The sequence below is a fragment of the Lissotriton vulgaris genome, chromosome 11 (genome assembly GCF_964263255.1).
Source record: "Lissotriton vulgaris chromosome 11, aLisVul1.2, whole genome shotgun sequence".
NCBI lineage: Eukaryota > Metazoa > Chordata > Amphibia > Caudata > Salamandridae > Lissotriton > Lissotriton vulgaris.
The window spans coordinates 871,784,652-871,801,455 of NC_141699.1; the positions used below are offsets into that span (position 1 = coordinate 871,784,652).

The 16,804-nt window shown below is 45.0% G+C and overlaps 1 protein-coding gene across 1 annotated transcript in view; it reads right to left on the bottom strand.

Annotated features, from left to right (window-relative positions):
* The window catches only part of KIF1A (kinesin family member 1A), a 2,508,766-nt gene that overhangs the window by 2,071,148 nt on the left and 420,814 nt on the right, over positions 1-16,804 (bottom strand). The window contains exons 9-10 of the mRNA XM_086944020.1: positions 4,724-4,789; positions 3,860-3,877 (exon numbers count right to left, since the gene is read on the bottom strand). Of these exons, the coding sequence (XP_086800146.1) occupies positions 3,860-3,877; positions 4,724-4,789 (84 nt within the window). The remainder of the gene's footprint in view (positions 1-3,859; positions 3,878-4,723; positions 4,790-16,804) is intronic.

Consider the following 16,804-nt stretch of genomic DNA (forward strand, 5'->3'; position numbering starts at 1 on the left):
AGAATAAGAAGTCTATGAATATCAAGCTCGAGTGCTAAACAGCAGATGTTCCGAGGAAGTATGTTACTAGGTGAGGACGGTGTGACGTATGTCACCGGTACGACTGGGCACTGCACGCTGAGTTTGCAGGGAATGCAACTGACTTGCAGAAGGGTGAAGCAATGTATTATTAAACCTGCATTGACACTTAAGACATGAAGAGCGCAGTTGACACGCCATGATACTTTGAAAAAGATGTATGTTCTTACTATATGAAACCTCAATAAAATCTGTTTTAAAAAAAAAATCAATATCTGAAGAACTGTTCCTTTGTAAATTTGAGGATTTATTTAATTTATTTTATTTTTTCAGGTTACCTGTAATTTTGATGTCACGACCGCACAGACGTGACCATGCCGTTACCATCTAACACAGATCTGGTTCCTCATGGTTATATCTTATTGGCTGTAATTCTTATAACCTATCATGTCCTCTTCACACAAACATGCCATTACCAGTTACAATCACAGGTTATTTTTGTCTTACTGTATAACATTTATACAACATGTATTTCTGGTTTTGATGCACTTTAATTAACGGATCCCTGTATTACTTAATATATCACCTTCTCCTTTTGTAACTGTCATCTACTCTTTCTTCCATTTTCATTTCTCTATCGCCGTAGCATGCATCACTGAACTATAGTCTCTCTTCACGTGTGGCTGTGAGTGCTGTAAACTCAAGGTTGTAATCGGCCCACCGTATCCCAGCCATCGAGCTTTGGATCAGAATCGTCCCTGATCGGTAAGCATGCATGCACTGCACACGCACACCTCTGAGCATAATCGCTGTGCACGTCCTAACCGTGACTCCCTTCTTCCCCAGGGCTGACAGTGCACCATCCACCCATCCTTCGCCGCAGCGTAAGTCTTTTACTGAATTTTAATTATCTTTAAAGGATAGACCCATTGTAAAAGCTGCAACCTAATCACTCAAGGTAAGCGGCTCAACTTTTTTGTTGCAGGCATCTACCGCTTTAATTTCAATCCCTCTCACCCCCTTAATTTTCTCTCACCAGGTCCGTCATGAGCAGCCACCTCTAGGCACCATCCGAGCCTCCACGCGCTGCGTCACCCCGCCCGTAACAATCTTTAGGAGGTTAGCGCATTTATCCTTATTTTCACTGCCGCCATCCCTTCGCTCACTCTCTGCCCTGCTATGCTCCACATTTAATTCTGGCTACCTCACCCTAGCATTCGCAGCTCTGGCCTTTCACTTTGCCATCTGTGGAATTCCACAGACACAGTGACATGATTTCTATTCGCATGCTGGATTGATTCGTTGGTGTATAGACCTCGACATAATTGTGTGTTTGCTATTTCCGAGCGATTTAAAGATTCATGTGCTGTTTTTTCATGGAGGCACCTATAATATCAGTACGTTAATAAGTTTCACTGGTTCCTGTCATGGAGGCGTTTGCACCACTACGCATGAGTCTTTTGATCTACTGCCCTCGCTCATTTAAGTTCTCCGTGCACTTACCTGACATCAGTGTTTTTTACCTTAGCATGCTCGGTAGTTTGCACCAGGTTGTTACTTTTATCGTTCCCACTACGCACCTTCTAATTTTTTCTCCCCTTCTGCCTTCCTTCCTTATTTCCCATTTCTCCACAGGTATTATATAATTCAAACTTGTATTATCCCCGTCCTTATGAGGATCCTAGTATTTTAAAAAGGATCGAAACGTTGTTGGCTTGTTTAAACAGCATGCACATTAATCCAATGTGATAAAACAAGTGCACTAGCTGTTTTTTCCAAGCTTGCCCTAATTATTTGTATTTTCAAGCTACCCTTGTCTTGCCTGAAATGTTTCTGTCCAAATGTATTTGTTTTGTGTATGTGTAGGACACAGGATTGTGTCCCATTGTACTGTTGTGCTCCTATTTGTTTTTGCATTTATTAATTCATTAAATTGATTGTCCGGCTGGACATCTTCGATATAGCACTGACTCTAGTCTATATTAATCACATCATTATTGTGTCTTTGAAGGACCATTGTTTTTGTTAAAATCTGATACCCTTATATAACTTGTGGGTTAGCTTGTTTGATTTAAAATACATGTAATACTTGGGGCACACTTGAAAGGAAGAAAACAGGATGTCAAGAGAATTCTTGTGTATCCACTGTCTGACTGGTGTAGGGCCCTACTTTTGTCCTACCAGATTTTTGTCTCTGGGTTTGTTGTGAGCACAAGTACCTTCTTCAAACTTGAGTTTTGTGTTAGATGTAGCAGGATACAAGTATTACCACAGTACACTCCCCACGCATCCCTCAGACCCCAAGTTTGGTGCGGCCAAAGACTTTTGTCATCTTGAAAATGCCCTGACACATGGGATTTGGGGTCTGATTGCAGTAAGGCAAACAGGAGCTGCTGCAAAACTGGGAAGATTTACCTATGGGAATATTTACCCATTGGTTAGGAAGGTGCCAGAAGTCACCACCATACATTACTTGGTGCCAGGCATAAATGTGGCAGAATTAGGCACCCTCTTCAGAATACTTTTCTTGATCTGTGGATGATCAGAAGTGGACCGGACCTGCTGTCTGTGACCTCAAAGGACCCCTGAAGGGCTGGACATGCTCCCTCTTGTGCCAAGGACAAAAGTGTTCTTCAAGGATCTGTTAGCTGACTTTGTGTGTGGATACAGAGAAACAAGCGGCAAGAGGCCTTTACTTTGACTCTTTTGTTGCCTCTGCCTGATACACTGTAAGTCTATAAGTGACTTCCCTGAAATCCTGGGGGGATTTAGAAGTGTGTTTTTGTTGTTGATTGGGACTTAAAAGACTAAGGACGGATTTACATCTTGGTGGACAGGTTACTCAGTCACAACGGGGATAGATAGACTGTCCGCTGAATTATAAATCCCATTATATCCTATGTGATTTATATATTGGTGGAAGGGATATCCGTGCCATTCATTATAGAGTAACTCTTCCGCCATGATCTAAATCAGGCCCTAAGTCAGAATGTAAAATCTTTGACAGAAACAAACTTGGTTGGTGTATCTGACACATGGTCTGTCATGGTTGGTATAAAATTGCGACTAGGTCATGATCTATCACGAGCATTGTCTATCACTGGCGCCTAAAATATTTTTGTGTTATTTTTACTTACGGCTTGAAAATTTCATATCGCCTGTTCTCAATATTGGATTTTTGTGATTTTGGTGTCATTTTGTTTGTTAAATTTACATTTTATTTTCTAATTCAGTTTCAGATTCTTTTTTCTTTTCCATTTTGGCACTATCACTGTTATGGTACTGCATAAATACCTTATACCGTCCCCTACATTAAATCTGTCTGCTTTGTGTCATAGCTACCAGGGGATTGAGCTTGGGTTCACTTATTTACTTGCGTGACTCAGTGTAGTCACCCTGGCAAGGGCTGTGATTATTCTTTGAAGTGGTAAGTCACTCACCCCAAATATTAATACAGTTTCTTACACCTACACTCTACAAAAAAGCTTCCAGTACGTGTGGGGCTAACTTGTATGATTTCTGAAGAATTACCTCCAATTTAGGCGTTTCAAATTACATACATAATTACATTTGTAAACTGTCCGTTCTTTTCCACCTGAGCAGCTCTTCTCATGGATGCGGGAGCTGCTTCATGGGACAATATAAACAAGTTGGGCAGACTGTTGTTGGGAAGTCTGAACATGTGCCTCCAATGCCTGTCTGCAGAACTTACAATGAGGATAGTGTAACAGGTACTCACAGATGACAAAAAGGATCAATGACTCTAGCATGGCAGTGCCAGGGCTTATCTGAATAGGGTATGGCAGAAATTATTTTTTAGCAGTAGTAAGATGTTGCTCACCTTGTTGGGTCCAGAATCCTGTAAAGAAGAAGAAATACTTTTTAGTCTCTATTTTATGGATGTACTCTTGCAGTTTGCTGACATATGACATTTTAAACTAAGAGGAACAACAGTAAACCCCTATTTGAAAAGAAAGTAACTGACAACTCCACTGTTTTTGCAATTACCCACCCAGCAACCCATTTTTTAGGTCGAGCCTTTGCAGCGCTTGTGCTGTCTGGAAGATCTGTTGTATATACTTTATGGGCTCTGGAGATCCGCTGATAGGCAGTTTTTTTCTCCATGTGTTCCCAAACCTGGCGTGTCACGCAGTTTGGGGTTTACTTTTCCTCCATGTTAAACAACAGTAGATGTTTCAGCACCCAGGCTAATGTGCTGCATAGCTAAATACATGTAAGTTCCCAAAGGCGAGACCGATTGCATTGCAAATGTTTGTTAAACCACTTGTCAGCCTTCCTTTTAGGGATAAAATATTGCTTCACTGAGAAGAATAAATCCTCTGTATATGAACAAATTGAGAGGCGACTACACTTAATAATACTGATTTCTTGAAAAGTAATTATAAATACCAAGCATTATATGAGGCATGTCTCAAATAGTGGGAAGTCCATATTACTTGGTGGTCAGTTCAAACATAACAAGTCTGGTGGGATATTGGATGTTGAGATTTATCCTATCTTTAAATGTGCACATAGTTGCCAGCCTTGCTGTTACACCTCAGGTGTACTGCATGTATTTTTCTTTAGAGAAATGCATGTGCTGCACTTGCCGAAACCTCAAGGTCCATTCTAAAGTACATGCATCATCTGCTGCAACTTTAGACTTCATTTCAAAGCAATCAAATTAGTGGGATGGTAAACTTACCATCTCTGCTAAGGCAGATATCACTTTTCCCAGTGTAGTCAGCGACTTGTTAATATTTGCCCCTTCCTGAAAAACAAAAACAAAGAAAGAATGAAATGGGGCGACAGCGAGAAGATAAATGTAAGGTGTGAGGTAAGCACTTCTGAAGAAAATAAAAATATAACACTGCAAGGAACATGGACAGGTGATGGAAACATCAAGGATGAGCTTATAGAGATGTTGCAAGCTAACAAAGCCGGTATGTTTAGCTTTTGTATAACCAATCTTAGTGGGTTGATTTAGTAGTTTTTTTGGTGTTTAGCTGTTACAAAAACAGTGTGGCAAGAAGAGAATTTTACTTAATAGCACATAGGTTGACATTTCTTTATCTGTGGTCCTGTACATTTATGCGAAAGTAAATTCAGGCATTAGAATTAGTTGTAGTTTGAGAGGAAAGACTATTCTACAGACTAAGGAGAAAGGTTGTAGAGTAAAGCCACCCACAATGTAGCTAGCTTCCTTCAGTATGTGTGGTCAGGGTTGATACATCACTGCAAAGGAAATCCCATTTAGTCCAGTTAATAAAGTTGGCCATTAAACAGCTTGAGCCAAATGTCAGGGGAAATAACCTTTAAAATTCAAACTTTCAGGGACATAGCTTTGGGCCCGAGCATGATAGCGGCTCTTTCTGAGCTTAAGTTTCGCAGTTCTACCCCTGTATGAATTTAAGCTGAATTTCACCCCAACCACATAGAAGCTGGACGAATATAAAAATATTTTCAGCCGGTCACCCACTTATTTCGTTTTAAGGCTTCCAAGTAAAAAACACAGCAATATGTGATAATCTGGCGGCAGCACCATGGCTTTTTCATCACAAAAAACCTGCTCTATATCTCGGGATAAAACATGATGAACATCCCCCACACCTCTGACTGGTGAAAATACTTCAGGTACTAGCTAAACAATGCTGTACACTCTGGGTGCTCCTATCCTTTTCTAAAATTCTGTGTGTGTTTATCTCCTTCAGGAAATGTACTGTGTGTGTTTCTCACTTCCCACAATTTATTCCATCCACCACCAAACAAGTGTGTGAAAGGTGAGGAGGCACCTCACGGAAACACCCTCCAGGGAGCTACTGATAGGTTCTCATCAGTGTGCTCCACTTATCATCGGCAGCCTCCACACCATACAAAATATATGTGATGAAGCACGACAGTGGATCTTGTCTTTAATGTGAGCAAACACATAGCAGCGATTAAAATTGGAAATAGTGCCAGTGGTTGTTTAGCTTGTTTTTATAGTGTAGGAGCTCAAAAATTTCCTTTCAATTACTCTTGCAGTAGGGGATCAGGTTTTTCGCAATTTTTGTTTCAATTAAGTTGTGCACAATTTTTCACATATATTTTGTATGGTTTGGAGGCTGCCGATGATGAAAAAGTCGTAAGTGAAGGGCAACCTGCGTTATTTCCCTCTGTAGTTCCTTTTTGTGGAGGGCAGCGCCATGGCATCAACGGATCCAAAGAGACACCGCCCCTTGCATGAACCTTTGAAAACTTGGATTTTACTTCCCTGGAAATTGCCCCAACGAAAAAAAATGGGCTGTGCGTTTCTTCATTCAGCATCAAGAAAGAATAGCCCTCTCAAACAGTACCCCAACATTTGCTGATGGCACGAGTCTAGTCAATCAATCAGGAGTTTGTTAAACGCGACTACTCACCCAGAGGTTCTCAAGGCACTGGGAATGCATTCCATCAAGGAGGGGGTCTGTTGAAGAGCCAGGTTTTGAGGTTTCTTGCGAATATACGGAGCGATGTTGTCTGTCTGAGGTGGAGCGGAAGGGCATTCTAGGCTTTGGCCGCGAGGAAGGAGAAGGAGCGGCCTCCCGATCTGGTCTTTCTGGTGTGGGGACCACGGCGTAGGAGAACTGGGCTGATCATAGGGTCCTTTAGAGTGCGTGGAATTTGAGTCTGCTGTTCAGGTATGCTGTTCCGGTGCCGTGGACGGCCTTGTGTGTGTGAGTGAGTATCTTAAAGGTGATTCTCGCATTGACGGGGAGCCAGTGGAGTGTGCGCAGGTGCTGGGAGATGTGGTAGTGTTTTGGCAAGTTGAGGATCAGTTTTGCCGCGCCGTTCTGGATGTTCTGTAGCTTGCAGGTGAGGTTTTTGTTTATTCCGGCATACAGTGCGTTGTTGTAGTCGAGTCTGCTGGTGACCAGGGCGTGAGTGACTGTCTTTCTGTGTTCGAGGGGGGTCCATTTGATGGTCTTATGAAGGAGGTGGAGGGTGTGGAAGTAGGAAGACGAGACAGAATTGATCTGGCGGTCCATTTTGAGCTCTGAGTCCAGGATGATTCCCAGGTTGCGTGTATGGTCCGTGGGGGTTGACGGGTTTGCGAGTGCGGGGGGCCTCCAGGTGTCGCTCCAGGCATTGGGGTTTGAGCCCATGATGAGTTCTGTTTTGTTGGTGTTTAGTTTTTAGGCAGCTGTTTTTCATCCATTTGGCGATGGCTTCCATGTCTTCTTAAAAGTTGTCTTGCGGTGTTGGGTTCGTTGGATAGGGAGAGGATGAGTTGGGTGTCGTCTGCGTATGATACAATGTTGAGTCCGTAGGTTCTGACTATGAAGGCAGGCGGAGCCGTATAGACGTTGAAGAGCGTTGGGCTGAGGGAGGAGCCCTGGCGGACTTCACAGGTGGTAGGTGTAGGGTCTGGAGGAAAGGGAGGAGTCAGACCTGCTGAGTTCTGCCAGAGAGGAAGGAGTGGATCCAGTCAAGGGCCTTGTCCTGGATTCCTGCGTCGTGGCATCTGCGTGGGTGTGGTGAGAGACTGTGTCAAACACCGCTGAGAGGTCGAGGAGGATAAGGGCTACTGTTTCTCCTTTGTCCAGTAGGGTGCAGATGTCATCGGTTGTGGTGAGGAGGGCGGTTTCTGTACTGTGGTTTTTTCTGAAGCCCGGTTGGGAGGTGTCAAGAATGGAGTGCTCTTTGAGGAATGTGGGGAGTTGGCTGTTGATGGCTTTCTCGATGATTTTCGCTGGGAACGGGAGCAGGGAGATGGGTCTGTAGTTTTTGAGGTCTGTGGGGTCCTCCAGGGCTTCTTCAGGAGGGGGTGGACCTCAGCGTGTTTCCAGTCATCGGGGAACAAGGCGGTTGCCAGGGAGCGGTTGATGTTGTGGTGGAGCATGGGTGCAATGGTGCAATAGTGTCGGCAGCTCTGTTGAAGATGTGGTGGGGGCAGGGGTCTGTGGGGGCCCCTGAGTGGATTGACTTCATTGTCTTCAGTGTGTCTTTGGTGGTGAGGGCTGTCCAGTTGTCAATCACAGGTTTCCGGGTGTCGGGTGGTTGGTGAGGGTACAGTGTGTTGGTTGTCTTCATCAATGTTGTTGTAGATGCTCTTGATTTTGTGGTGGAAAAAGGTGCGGCGTTTGTCGCAGAGGTCTTGTGAGGGAGGGATGTCAGTAGATTCGTTGGTGGGTTGGGCAAACTCATTGATGATGTTGAAGGGTTCTTTGCTGTTGTGCACTTGGGTGGAGATTCTGTCTTCAATCACATTTTTTCTCGTTTCTCAAATGAGTTGGTGGTGGACGTTGGTGGCGGCTCTGAAATTGTTGTTGGCTTCTATGGATTTGGTGTTCCTCCGGGACTTTTCGAGGCGGCAGCAAGTGCATCTCAATTCTCGAAGTTCGGTGGTAAACCCTCTGGCTTTCTTGGCGCGGTTGTTGTTGTTTTTATTGAAGGGGGCTATGGTGTTGGCGCTGTCCAAGATCCATTTATTCAGGGTTTGGGCTGCGATGTTGGGGTCATCATTTTCCTTGAAGATTGGGGTGGAGTTGTTGAGTGAGGAGGTGAGCTGGTCGTTGGTGATTTTGGTCCAGTTTCTTCGTGGGAGCAGGTGCTGGTGTCTGTGGATGGTGGGTGTTCTGAAGGTGAAGTGGATGCAACAATAGTCGGTTCATGGGAGTTCAGTGGTGTGGCTGAAGGTGATGGAGTTTACTGTAGTGAAGAGGGGGTCAAAGGTGTGTCCTGCTGAGTGCGTAGGATCAGTCACGATCTGGCAGAGTCCAATTTTGTGGAGGTTGTCCAGGAGGGATGCGTTGTTAGGGTCCAGGTGGTTGTCGAGGTGGAAGTTGAGGTCTCCCAGCAGGGTGTAGTTGGTGGATACGATGGCCTGCAGGAAGATAATGCCTATGGTGGAGTTAAAGAAGGGTCCACGGGGTCAAGGGGGTTGGTAGATGAGGGTTCCTCGGAGGGTGGCGGTGGGGCTGGCCAGTATCTTGAGGTGAAGGTGTTCCATCAGGTCTATGTGCTCGTTGGGGAGTGTGCTTAGGCGGAGGGTGGATTTGTGGAAGGTGGCGATTCCTCCTGCCGGGCGGGTGGGCAGTCCTCCCTGGAGATCTTGTATCCTTGGGGGATGGCGATGGCGATCTCCGGTCCTAATGTGGTGTTGATACAAGTTTCCGTGAAGAATGCTAAGTCCAGGGTGGTGCTGTTGAGGAGGTCCCAGATTTTGGTGAAGTGTTTGTGGAGTGATCGAATGTTGAGGAGGATGCATTGTAGGGTCTTCGTTTCGCTTGTGTTCTAGTGGATGGGTTGGGCTGGATCCGTGTTCTTGGCGGTGCTGCAGGTGTGCCTGTTGCGGTGACAGCTGAAGGGTCCGTGGGTGTCGGCTGGTGATGCTAGCTTGCAGTTGTTGTTGTGCCCTGGGTTGAGTGCGTGGATTGCTGCTGGGTCGTAGTGTTGGCGGGCCGAGGTCCAGGGTTCCTGGCGCTGGTCGTGGTCGGGTCGCAGATGGGCTTACCTTATGCATGCCTTCGGTGTGCCAGCCGCACGGCCACACAGCGGCCGCCATTAAGTTGGGGTCGGGGAGGGCTGGACATTAGATAGGCAGGAGCTTGATTGGTCATGCTGGTTGTGCTGGGGGAGGGGCCACAGTGGCAGCAGCAGCGGGGGAAAAACAGGCCGGAAAGGAGGACAGTGGGAAAAAGGGAAGACAAGCAGAGCACAGGAAAGTGCAGAAAGCAGGAAAAAGCAGAAATCTAGATTTAAAAAAGAGGATGAAAAACGAGTGATAATGAGTGGAAAATCGGAGCAGAAAGCGGGAGACAGAGGTCCACTGGACCACCAGGGATGAGGCGCAGGTGAAACCTGCGGGTGGAGAAGGGCCTCGAACATACACTAGAGAGTGCAGGGGCTGGGGGAGGCCTCATTCAATGGTGGAGCTGCGAGGGTGGGGGAGCAATTTCACTGACAAAAAGTCAGTGGTCTTGCTCGCCTGTCCCTGCAGCGGCCGCCATTAAGTAGGGGTCGGGGAGGGTTGGACAGCTGGGAGGCGGGAGAGGCGAGGGGAGCTGGATTGCTCACGCTGGTCGTACTGGGGGGGGAGCAGAAATATTGATTTAGAAAAGAGGGTGAAAAACAAGTGAAAAATGAGTGAAAAACCGGAGCGGAAAGCAAGAAAAAGAGAAGACAAGCAGAGCACAGGAAAGTGCAGAAAGCAGAAAAAAGCAGAAATATAGTTTTAAAAAAGAGGGGGAAAAACGAGTGGAAAACCAGAGTGGAAAGCATGAGACAAAGGTCCACTGGACCACCGGGGACGAGGGGCAGGTGAACCTGTGGGTGGAGGAGGGCCTTGAACACTCACACTAGAGAGTGAAGGGAGTGCACTCACACTAGAGAATGCACTCAGTGGTGGAGCTGCGAAGGTGGATGAGCAATTTCACTGACATGGAGTCAATGGTCTTGCTGGGTCTAGGGTTGCAGTTTTACTTTTTTCCAGACATAATTCCCCCTTACCTTGCTCTCCCCTCCTCCACAATCACAAGTCATATGTGTCTAAACAGCCCTCGCTCTCTCTCACCCTTCAGGATCACGTCCTCTTGCTCAGCATTGACTCTTTACAGAGAGCACACCATAATACGAAGAAGACATGAAACCTTCATCATAAGTATAATTATTGCCCGGTCTGATGGATGACAGGCTGAGACGTCTCAGCTGAGACCGGAACCAGTGTCTGTCAGAGTGCAAACTGATTCTACAGGGAGCGCATAAGCCACTTGACATTCTGACTAGTTTTTTACACGGATAGAGTAACAAACAAGTTACTTACCTTTGGTAACGATATATCTGTAAGAAACATTAGTTAGTGATAGATTCCTTACCTTAGAATTACCCCCAGGCGTCAGACTGGATCCGGAAAGTTTTCGTCAGCAGAACCCCTGCGCGTCGGTAGGCGTTGTTGTGCGGCTCCGCGTACATCGCTGGTGTCGTAGTCGCCAAGATAACGTCACTGGAGCGACTTAGACGCACTCACGTGTGCTAATGTCAGTTCTGTACACGACTATCCGTGCCAGGAATGCAGAGCCATGAAAGATACTGACCGTTGGTGCATTGAAACTAGGGCCCTGAAAGGGATGACCTTAGCCATAGAAATCAGTTTGCAGAACAGGGCGGATGGGTGGGGCGGTAAAGAATCTATCACTAACTAATGTTTCTTACAGATATATTGTTACCAAAGGTAAGTAACTTGTTCATCTGGAAGAAAGACGTTAGTGGCAGATTCCTTACCTTAGAATAGATACCCCAGCAATACCAACCCCGGTGGTGGGTCTGCGCACCAAGATCACACCAGAAAGTCACGGAGAACAGAATGACCAAAGAAGCTGTCTCTCCAGACTTGACTGTCAAGGCAATAATGCTCAGTAAAAGTGTGCAGCGAGGCCCACGTGGCTGCCTGACAGATGTCTTACAGGGGGACACCACGTCACAATGCTGTAGTAGCTGCTGGTGCCCTGGTAGAATGGGTGTTCAACCCCACCGGAGGTTCCTTTTTAGCCAGGGAATAACAGGCCTTGATAGACAAGACAACCCAGTGGGAGATAGTCCTCTTGTGTACAGCCCGGCCTTTCTTGGCGCCTACGTAGCCAGCAAAGAGCTGGTCATCCACCCGGAACTGCTGTGTGCGATTCAGGTAGAATGAGAGCCACGTTTTGAGTCCAGATGGTGGAGCCTCTCTTCCCCTCTGGAAGGGTGCGGTGGCGGAAAGAAAGTGGACAAGGTAATAGTCTGCCCGATGTGGAAGGCAGTGACAACCTTTGGCAGGAAGGAAGGACGAGTGCGAAGCACAACCTTGTCCGGATGAACCGACAGTAAAGGATGCTTACAGGAAAGAGCTTGGAGCTCACTCACGCGCCTAGCGGAGGTGATAGCAACCAGGAAAGCAGTCTTCAAAGTCAATAAACAAAGAGGACAGTTGTGAAGCCGCTCAAAGGAAGCGCACATCAAATAGGTAAGAACAAGATTCAATGCCCACTGTGGCACCACAAACAGAATAGGAGGGAAAAGGTGAGTAATGTCTTTGATAAACCTATTCACAACAGGGTACTTGAAAAGAGAGGGCTGATCAGGGAGCCTAAGAAAGCCAGAGATTGCTGAACAATAGCCCTTAATAGGGCTCAGAGCAGAGCCCTGATGGGCCAGAGAAAGATGGAATAAAAGGACTTCCAAAAGAGGGGCAGAAAGGGGATCCACAGTTTTTGCTGTGCACCATGCCACAAATGCGTTCCACGTGCAGGCGTATACTTAGTGAAGGGACGCCTGACAGCCAGAATGATATGCCCAGTGCAACCCCATAAGCCATCTGGTCCTAATGGGTTTATGGTCATGTATTATAAAGCATGTGTGAAGTGAAGTGGTGCAGCATGCAGTGCACTTAAGGCGCGGTGCAGGCAGCGGCTCGGTGACAGTCGCCCAGCAGTGTCGGTGTGACCATGGCTGAGGTGTGGAGTGAGGCGGTGCTCGTTATGGTGCTGACAGTAAATACCCATTACAGCAATTTGTTTACAACGACTACCATCATCCCGCATACCAACACAACGTAACTACCATTACTCCGCAATGCCATTACAACGCATGGCATTACAATGTATATGCATTTAATACGCATGATTTTACAACAAATTTCGTTGTAAAGGCATGAATGGCAAATTAATATGTATTTTATATGTAAGTATAAGGTAAGTATAGGGTTTTTAGCTTTGGGGTGTAGGGTTATATGTTTTGGGGTACAAAGGTTAATTTTAGGGTTCAAGTTTTGTTTTGGTTTTTGGGTGCCTAGGGTAGGTTTGGGTTTTGGGGAGGAGGTGTATTTTTAGGGTTCAGGGTTTGTGGGTGCCCAGGGTAATTTTAGGGTTCAGGGTGAGTTTGGGGTCCTAAGGGTAAATTAAGAGTTTAGGGGGTTTGGGTATTGGGGTGGTGTAGGTAATTTTACTATTTTGGGGGTGTATAGATATTGGAATACAAATGGACATTTATGGGGCAATTTTTTTTCTCCCTAATATAGATTACCTACTGGCAGTCGCCAGTAGGTAGTTTTAGTTAGAACCTAGTTTCCATAGGAAAAGCCTTTTTTGGTTTGCTAATAGCTTTGGCGTTGTTTGATGAATCTTCGCAAAATTCTCCCCCCAAAAAAGTCTATCCAGGTCAGCCACTATCCTCCAAGTTTGGGAGTGATTCGTCAAGCCGGGGCTGAGAAAAAAGGGGGGTCCCTTTTTTTTGTTTTTTTCTCAGCCCCGGCTTGACGAATAAAAAAAAGGGGGGTCCCCACTTTGGTTCTTTTAGGGTCGGACGCCAAACTTAAGGTTGGAAAACACACATAAGCATTGTTATTTATTGCTGTTGCAGTACTTCGAATGCTGATTTCTGCTGGGTGGAAAGATTCTAATGCCCCCACGTTTCAGATGTGGCTGTCTAGGTTGCTGGGTATTCACAATCTGGAAGCCTGCCTATATGAATTTAAGGGAAGAAAGAAGCAGGAGTTTGGTAGGAATATATGGGCACCGGTGAAGATCTGGAGAAATTTAGATTCTTGAGTCATGCAGGAATGAAATTTTTATGAACCTTGATTGTATGTTATTAACTTTTGTACAGCTCTGATGAATTTTATTGCATACTATGAATTTCTATATTTATATTTCTCAATATGTATGGTATTATCTTTGAATAACGTCAACTAACTTATTGCATATTATGAATGTTGTATTTATATTTTTCTGGACATGTATTGGTTTTTTAACTGTAACTGCCTTATCTCTTAACCCCTTCCATGCTGATGATGAACCCCAGCCATCATGCACTACGGTGCTCGTGTGCTGATTACGGCTGGGGTTCGTCACGGCCCGCCCCTGTTCGTGTTGTTTACAGCACACCAGGGGAATCGCGGCCGCATGGAAAGGGTTAATAAAAAAAAGAGAAAAAAAGGGGGTCCCAAAACGCGTTTCCCCATGTTAATTTCCATAGGAAATTTTGTGACGGGCTACCGCCCGAACTGCTGAATGGAATTACCCCAAATTTGGCAAAAAAGTAGAGTTTGGTTCAGAAAGTGACCTTTTTCTTTAAATGATGTAAATCCGTTCAGTAGTTTTTGAGAAATTCAAAAAATAAGAGTAAAAAAATGAATTTCCCATAGGAAACTTTGGGCAAGGCTACTGCCGAAACTACTGAACGTAATTACCCTAAATGTGGCAAAAAGTTAGTGCTTGGATCAGAAAGCAATCTTTTTTTTTAAATGGCGTAAATTCGTTCAGTAGTTGCTGAGACATTCAAAAAAATAAAAGTCTTGATATCTGGGAGGAGCCTAACTTCTGAGCACAAGCTCCACTGTGATTGGCTGCCAACACTCCAAACCAGGAAGTGTAGGCAGCCATCTTGTGACTCGGTAGAATCAAGTCATCAGAAAACAGAGAAACAAAGATATAAAACAAGGGGGCAGGGTAGAAACACCCTGACCCTCTAGACCTGCTCAGGGGGTCCCAGAAGGACCCCCAGGGCCAAAAAAACTTTTTTAAAATATTTTAAAAACAAACAATTAAGCACATGTTCCCGTATTTTATTTTAATAAGGCCCCCGGGTGGGCTAGCTCCAGGGGCATTTCTTAAAAAATAATAGCCCGGGACCGCTGGGGCTCCCGCAGCCGCGAGACCACCAACTCCCTGGGGCTTCACTCATGTTGGGAGGGGGCCCTCCTGGAGCTCGTGATGGCCCTCGGAACTGCCACCCCCCACCGCCACCTCCTGCAGTGTCCTGGGTGCCCACCTCCGGGACACTGCTGTGTGCTATCACAGGGTGGGAGTCGCACAGCTCCCGCTCTGTCACAGCAAACTTGCTTTGGATTTTGAAAGCGGGAGCAGGGAAACCTGCTCTGCCTTCCAAAATCTAAAGCTGATTGCTTTTCCCCATGGGGAACTGCAGCGACTCTAGCGCGGCTCTCAGCGAGGACCCCTTGTGAAAGCGAAGGATGCGCAGCTCTCAGCGCAGCCCCCATGTGAACGTGCTGGGTGTGCGGCTCCAAGCAAGAAAAAATATATATAATTTTTCAAAAACTAAATTATATGTTGGGTTATTAGGTGGCTCTACAAAGTGCCCTTGTGTTTATTGGGAGATTTCTATAGCTACATGTAAGTGCCGATGCAGAGCCTTAGGTTGCTGAGAAGGACTCTGTTTCCCATATCTGTGAAATGTACACCATCACTCCTGTAGATGTCATCCATATCGAAACACAGATTGTTGTTGTATATGGATCCCATACTATGGTCTCTGAGGTAAGCTGAAACAGCTTTATTGACATTTGTTCTAGCTTTCTAAATCTGTGGACAAAATTGATTGGGCCACTTCTGTTTCTGTCTATGGCATATGTTAGAGTATAAAAAGGCAATTTGATGGAAAAGCAACATCAATTCTGCAAAGGTGTCCTTCATAAACATTTCCAGACCTACCCCAGTCAATGTGCCTAGGTCATTGCCACCACAGTGCACAATCATGAGGTCGGGGTGGAGATGTAAGAAGATTTTAACCAAAAGGCATCCATTGGTGCCACTTTAATCCTCTTTGTCCAATCCATTTCATGTCCACATTTTGCAAAGCTAGATCTTTGTCAATACCTCGGTGTTCAGCATACCTTTTGCACCAGAAAACATAGCTGTGTCCAACAATCCACACTCTAAGCATCTTGAAGGGATGTCTGGGTGCACTGAAAAGATGTGTTTAGTCGAAGTAGACAGTTGGTAGAATGAGAGGTATCTAAAATGTTGGACACAATGCAGTTTTAAAAAAAGAAGAGAAATGATTGGCAGTTTAAGAACATTATATAGTCAAAAATAGGGTGCATGTTTCTGTCTAAAAAAATGTTTCTTATTAGTCAGTAAAACATGTTTGAAAGGTACATTACATAGGATAAGCTCATATTTTGGAAAGTCAAACACACTTGCTGTTTGAATTTGCAACATTTTGTGCTGAACTTCTGACCTGTGAGTTCAATTGAGTGTTCCATGAACTGTTACTATGGAAACAGGCAGTAAGGAGAATTAGGGTAGGTTAAAAAGTTGACTGTGACATTAAAATGTGAATATGTTATAAATATTAAAGTCATATGTTATTACAGTAAGATTTCCCAAGTCTGTGCTATCTTTAGAAGTAGTGTATTTTTAAAGAAAAGTGGTAAAATTATTTGTAATATATTTTTGAACTCTCGTATGGATTCGCGGTGCCATCGCTTACTGTGCAAGTGATTAGTCAAGCCGGGGCTGAGAAAAAAGGGGGGTCCCAAAACGCGTTTTCCCCATGTTAATTTCCATAGGAAATTTTGTGACGGGCTACCGCCCGAACTGCTGAATGGAATTACCCCAAATTTGGCAAAAAAGTAGAGTTTGGTTCAGAAAGTGACCTTTTTTTTTTAAATGATGTAAATCCGTTCAGTAGTTTTTGAGAAATTCAAAACATAAGAGTAAAAAAATCAATTTCCCATAGGAAACTTTGGTCAAGGCTACTGCCGAAACTACTGAACGTAATTACCCCAAATGTGGCAAAAAGTTAGTGCTTGGATCAGAAAGCGATCTTTTTTTTTATATGGTTTAAATTCGTTCAGTAGTTGCTGAGACATTCAAAAAAATAAAAGTCTTGATATCTGGGAGGAGCCTAACTTCTGAGCACAAGCTCCACTGTGATTGGCTGCCAACACTCCAAACGAGGAAGTGTAGGCAGCCATCTTGTGACTCGGTAGAATCAAGTCATTAGAAAACAGAAACACAAAGATATAAAACAAGAGAAGGGGGCA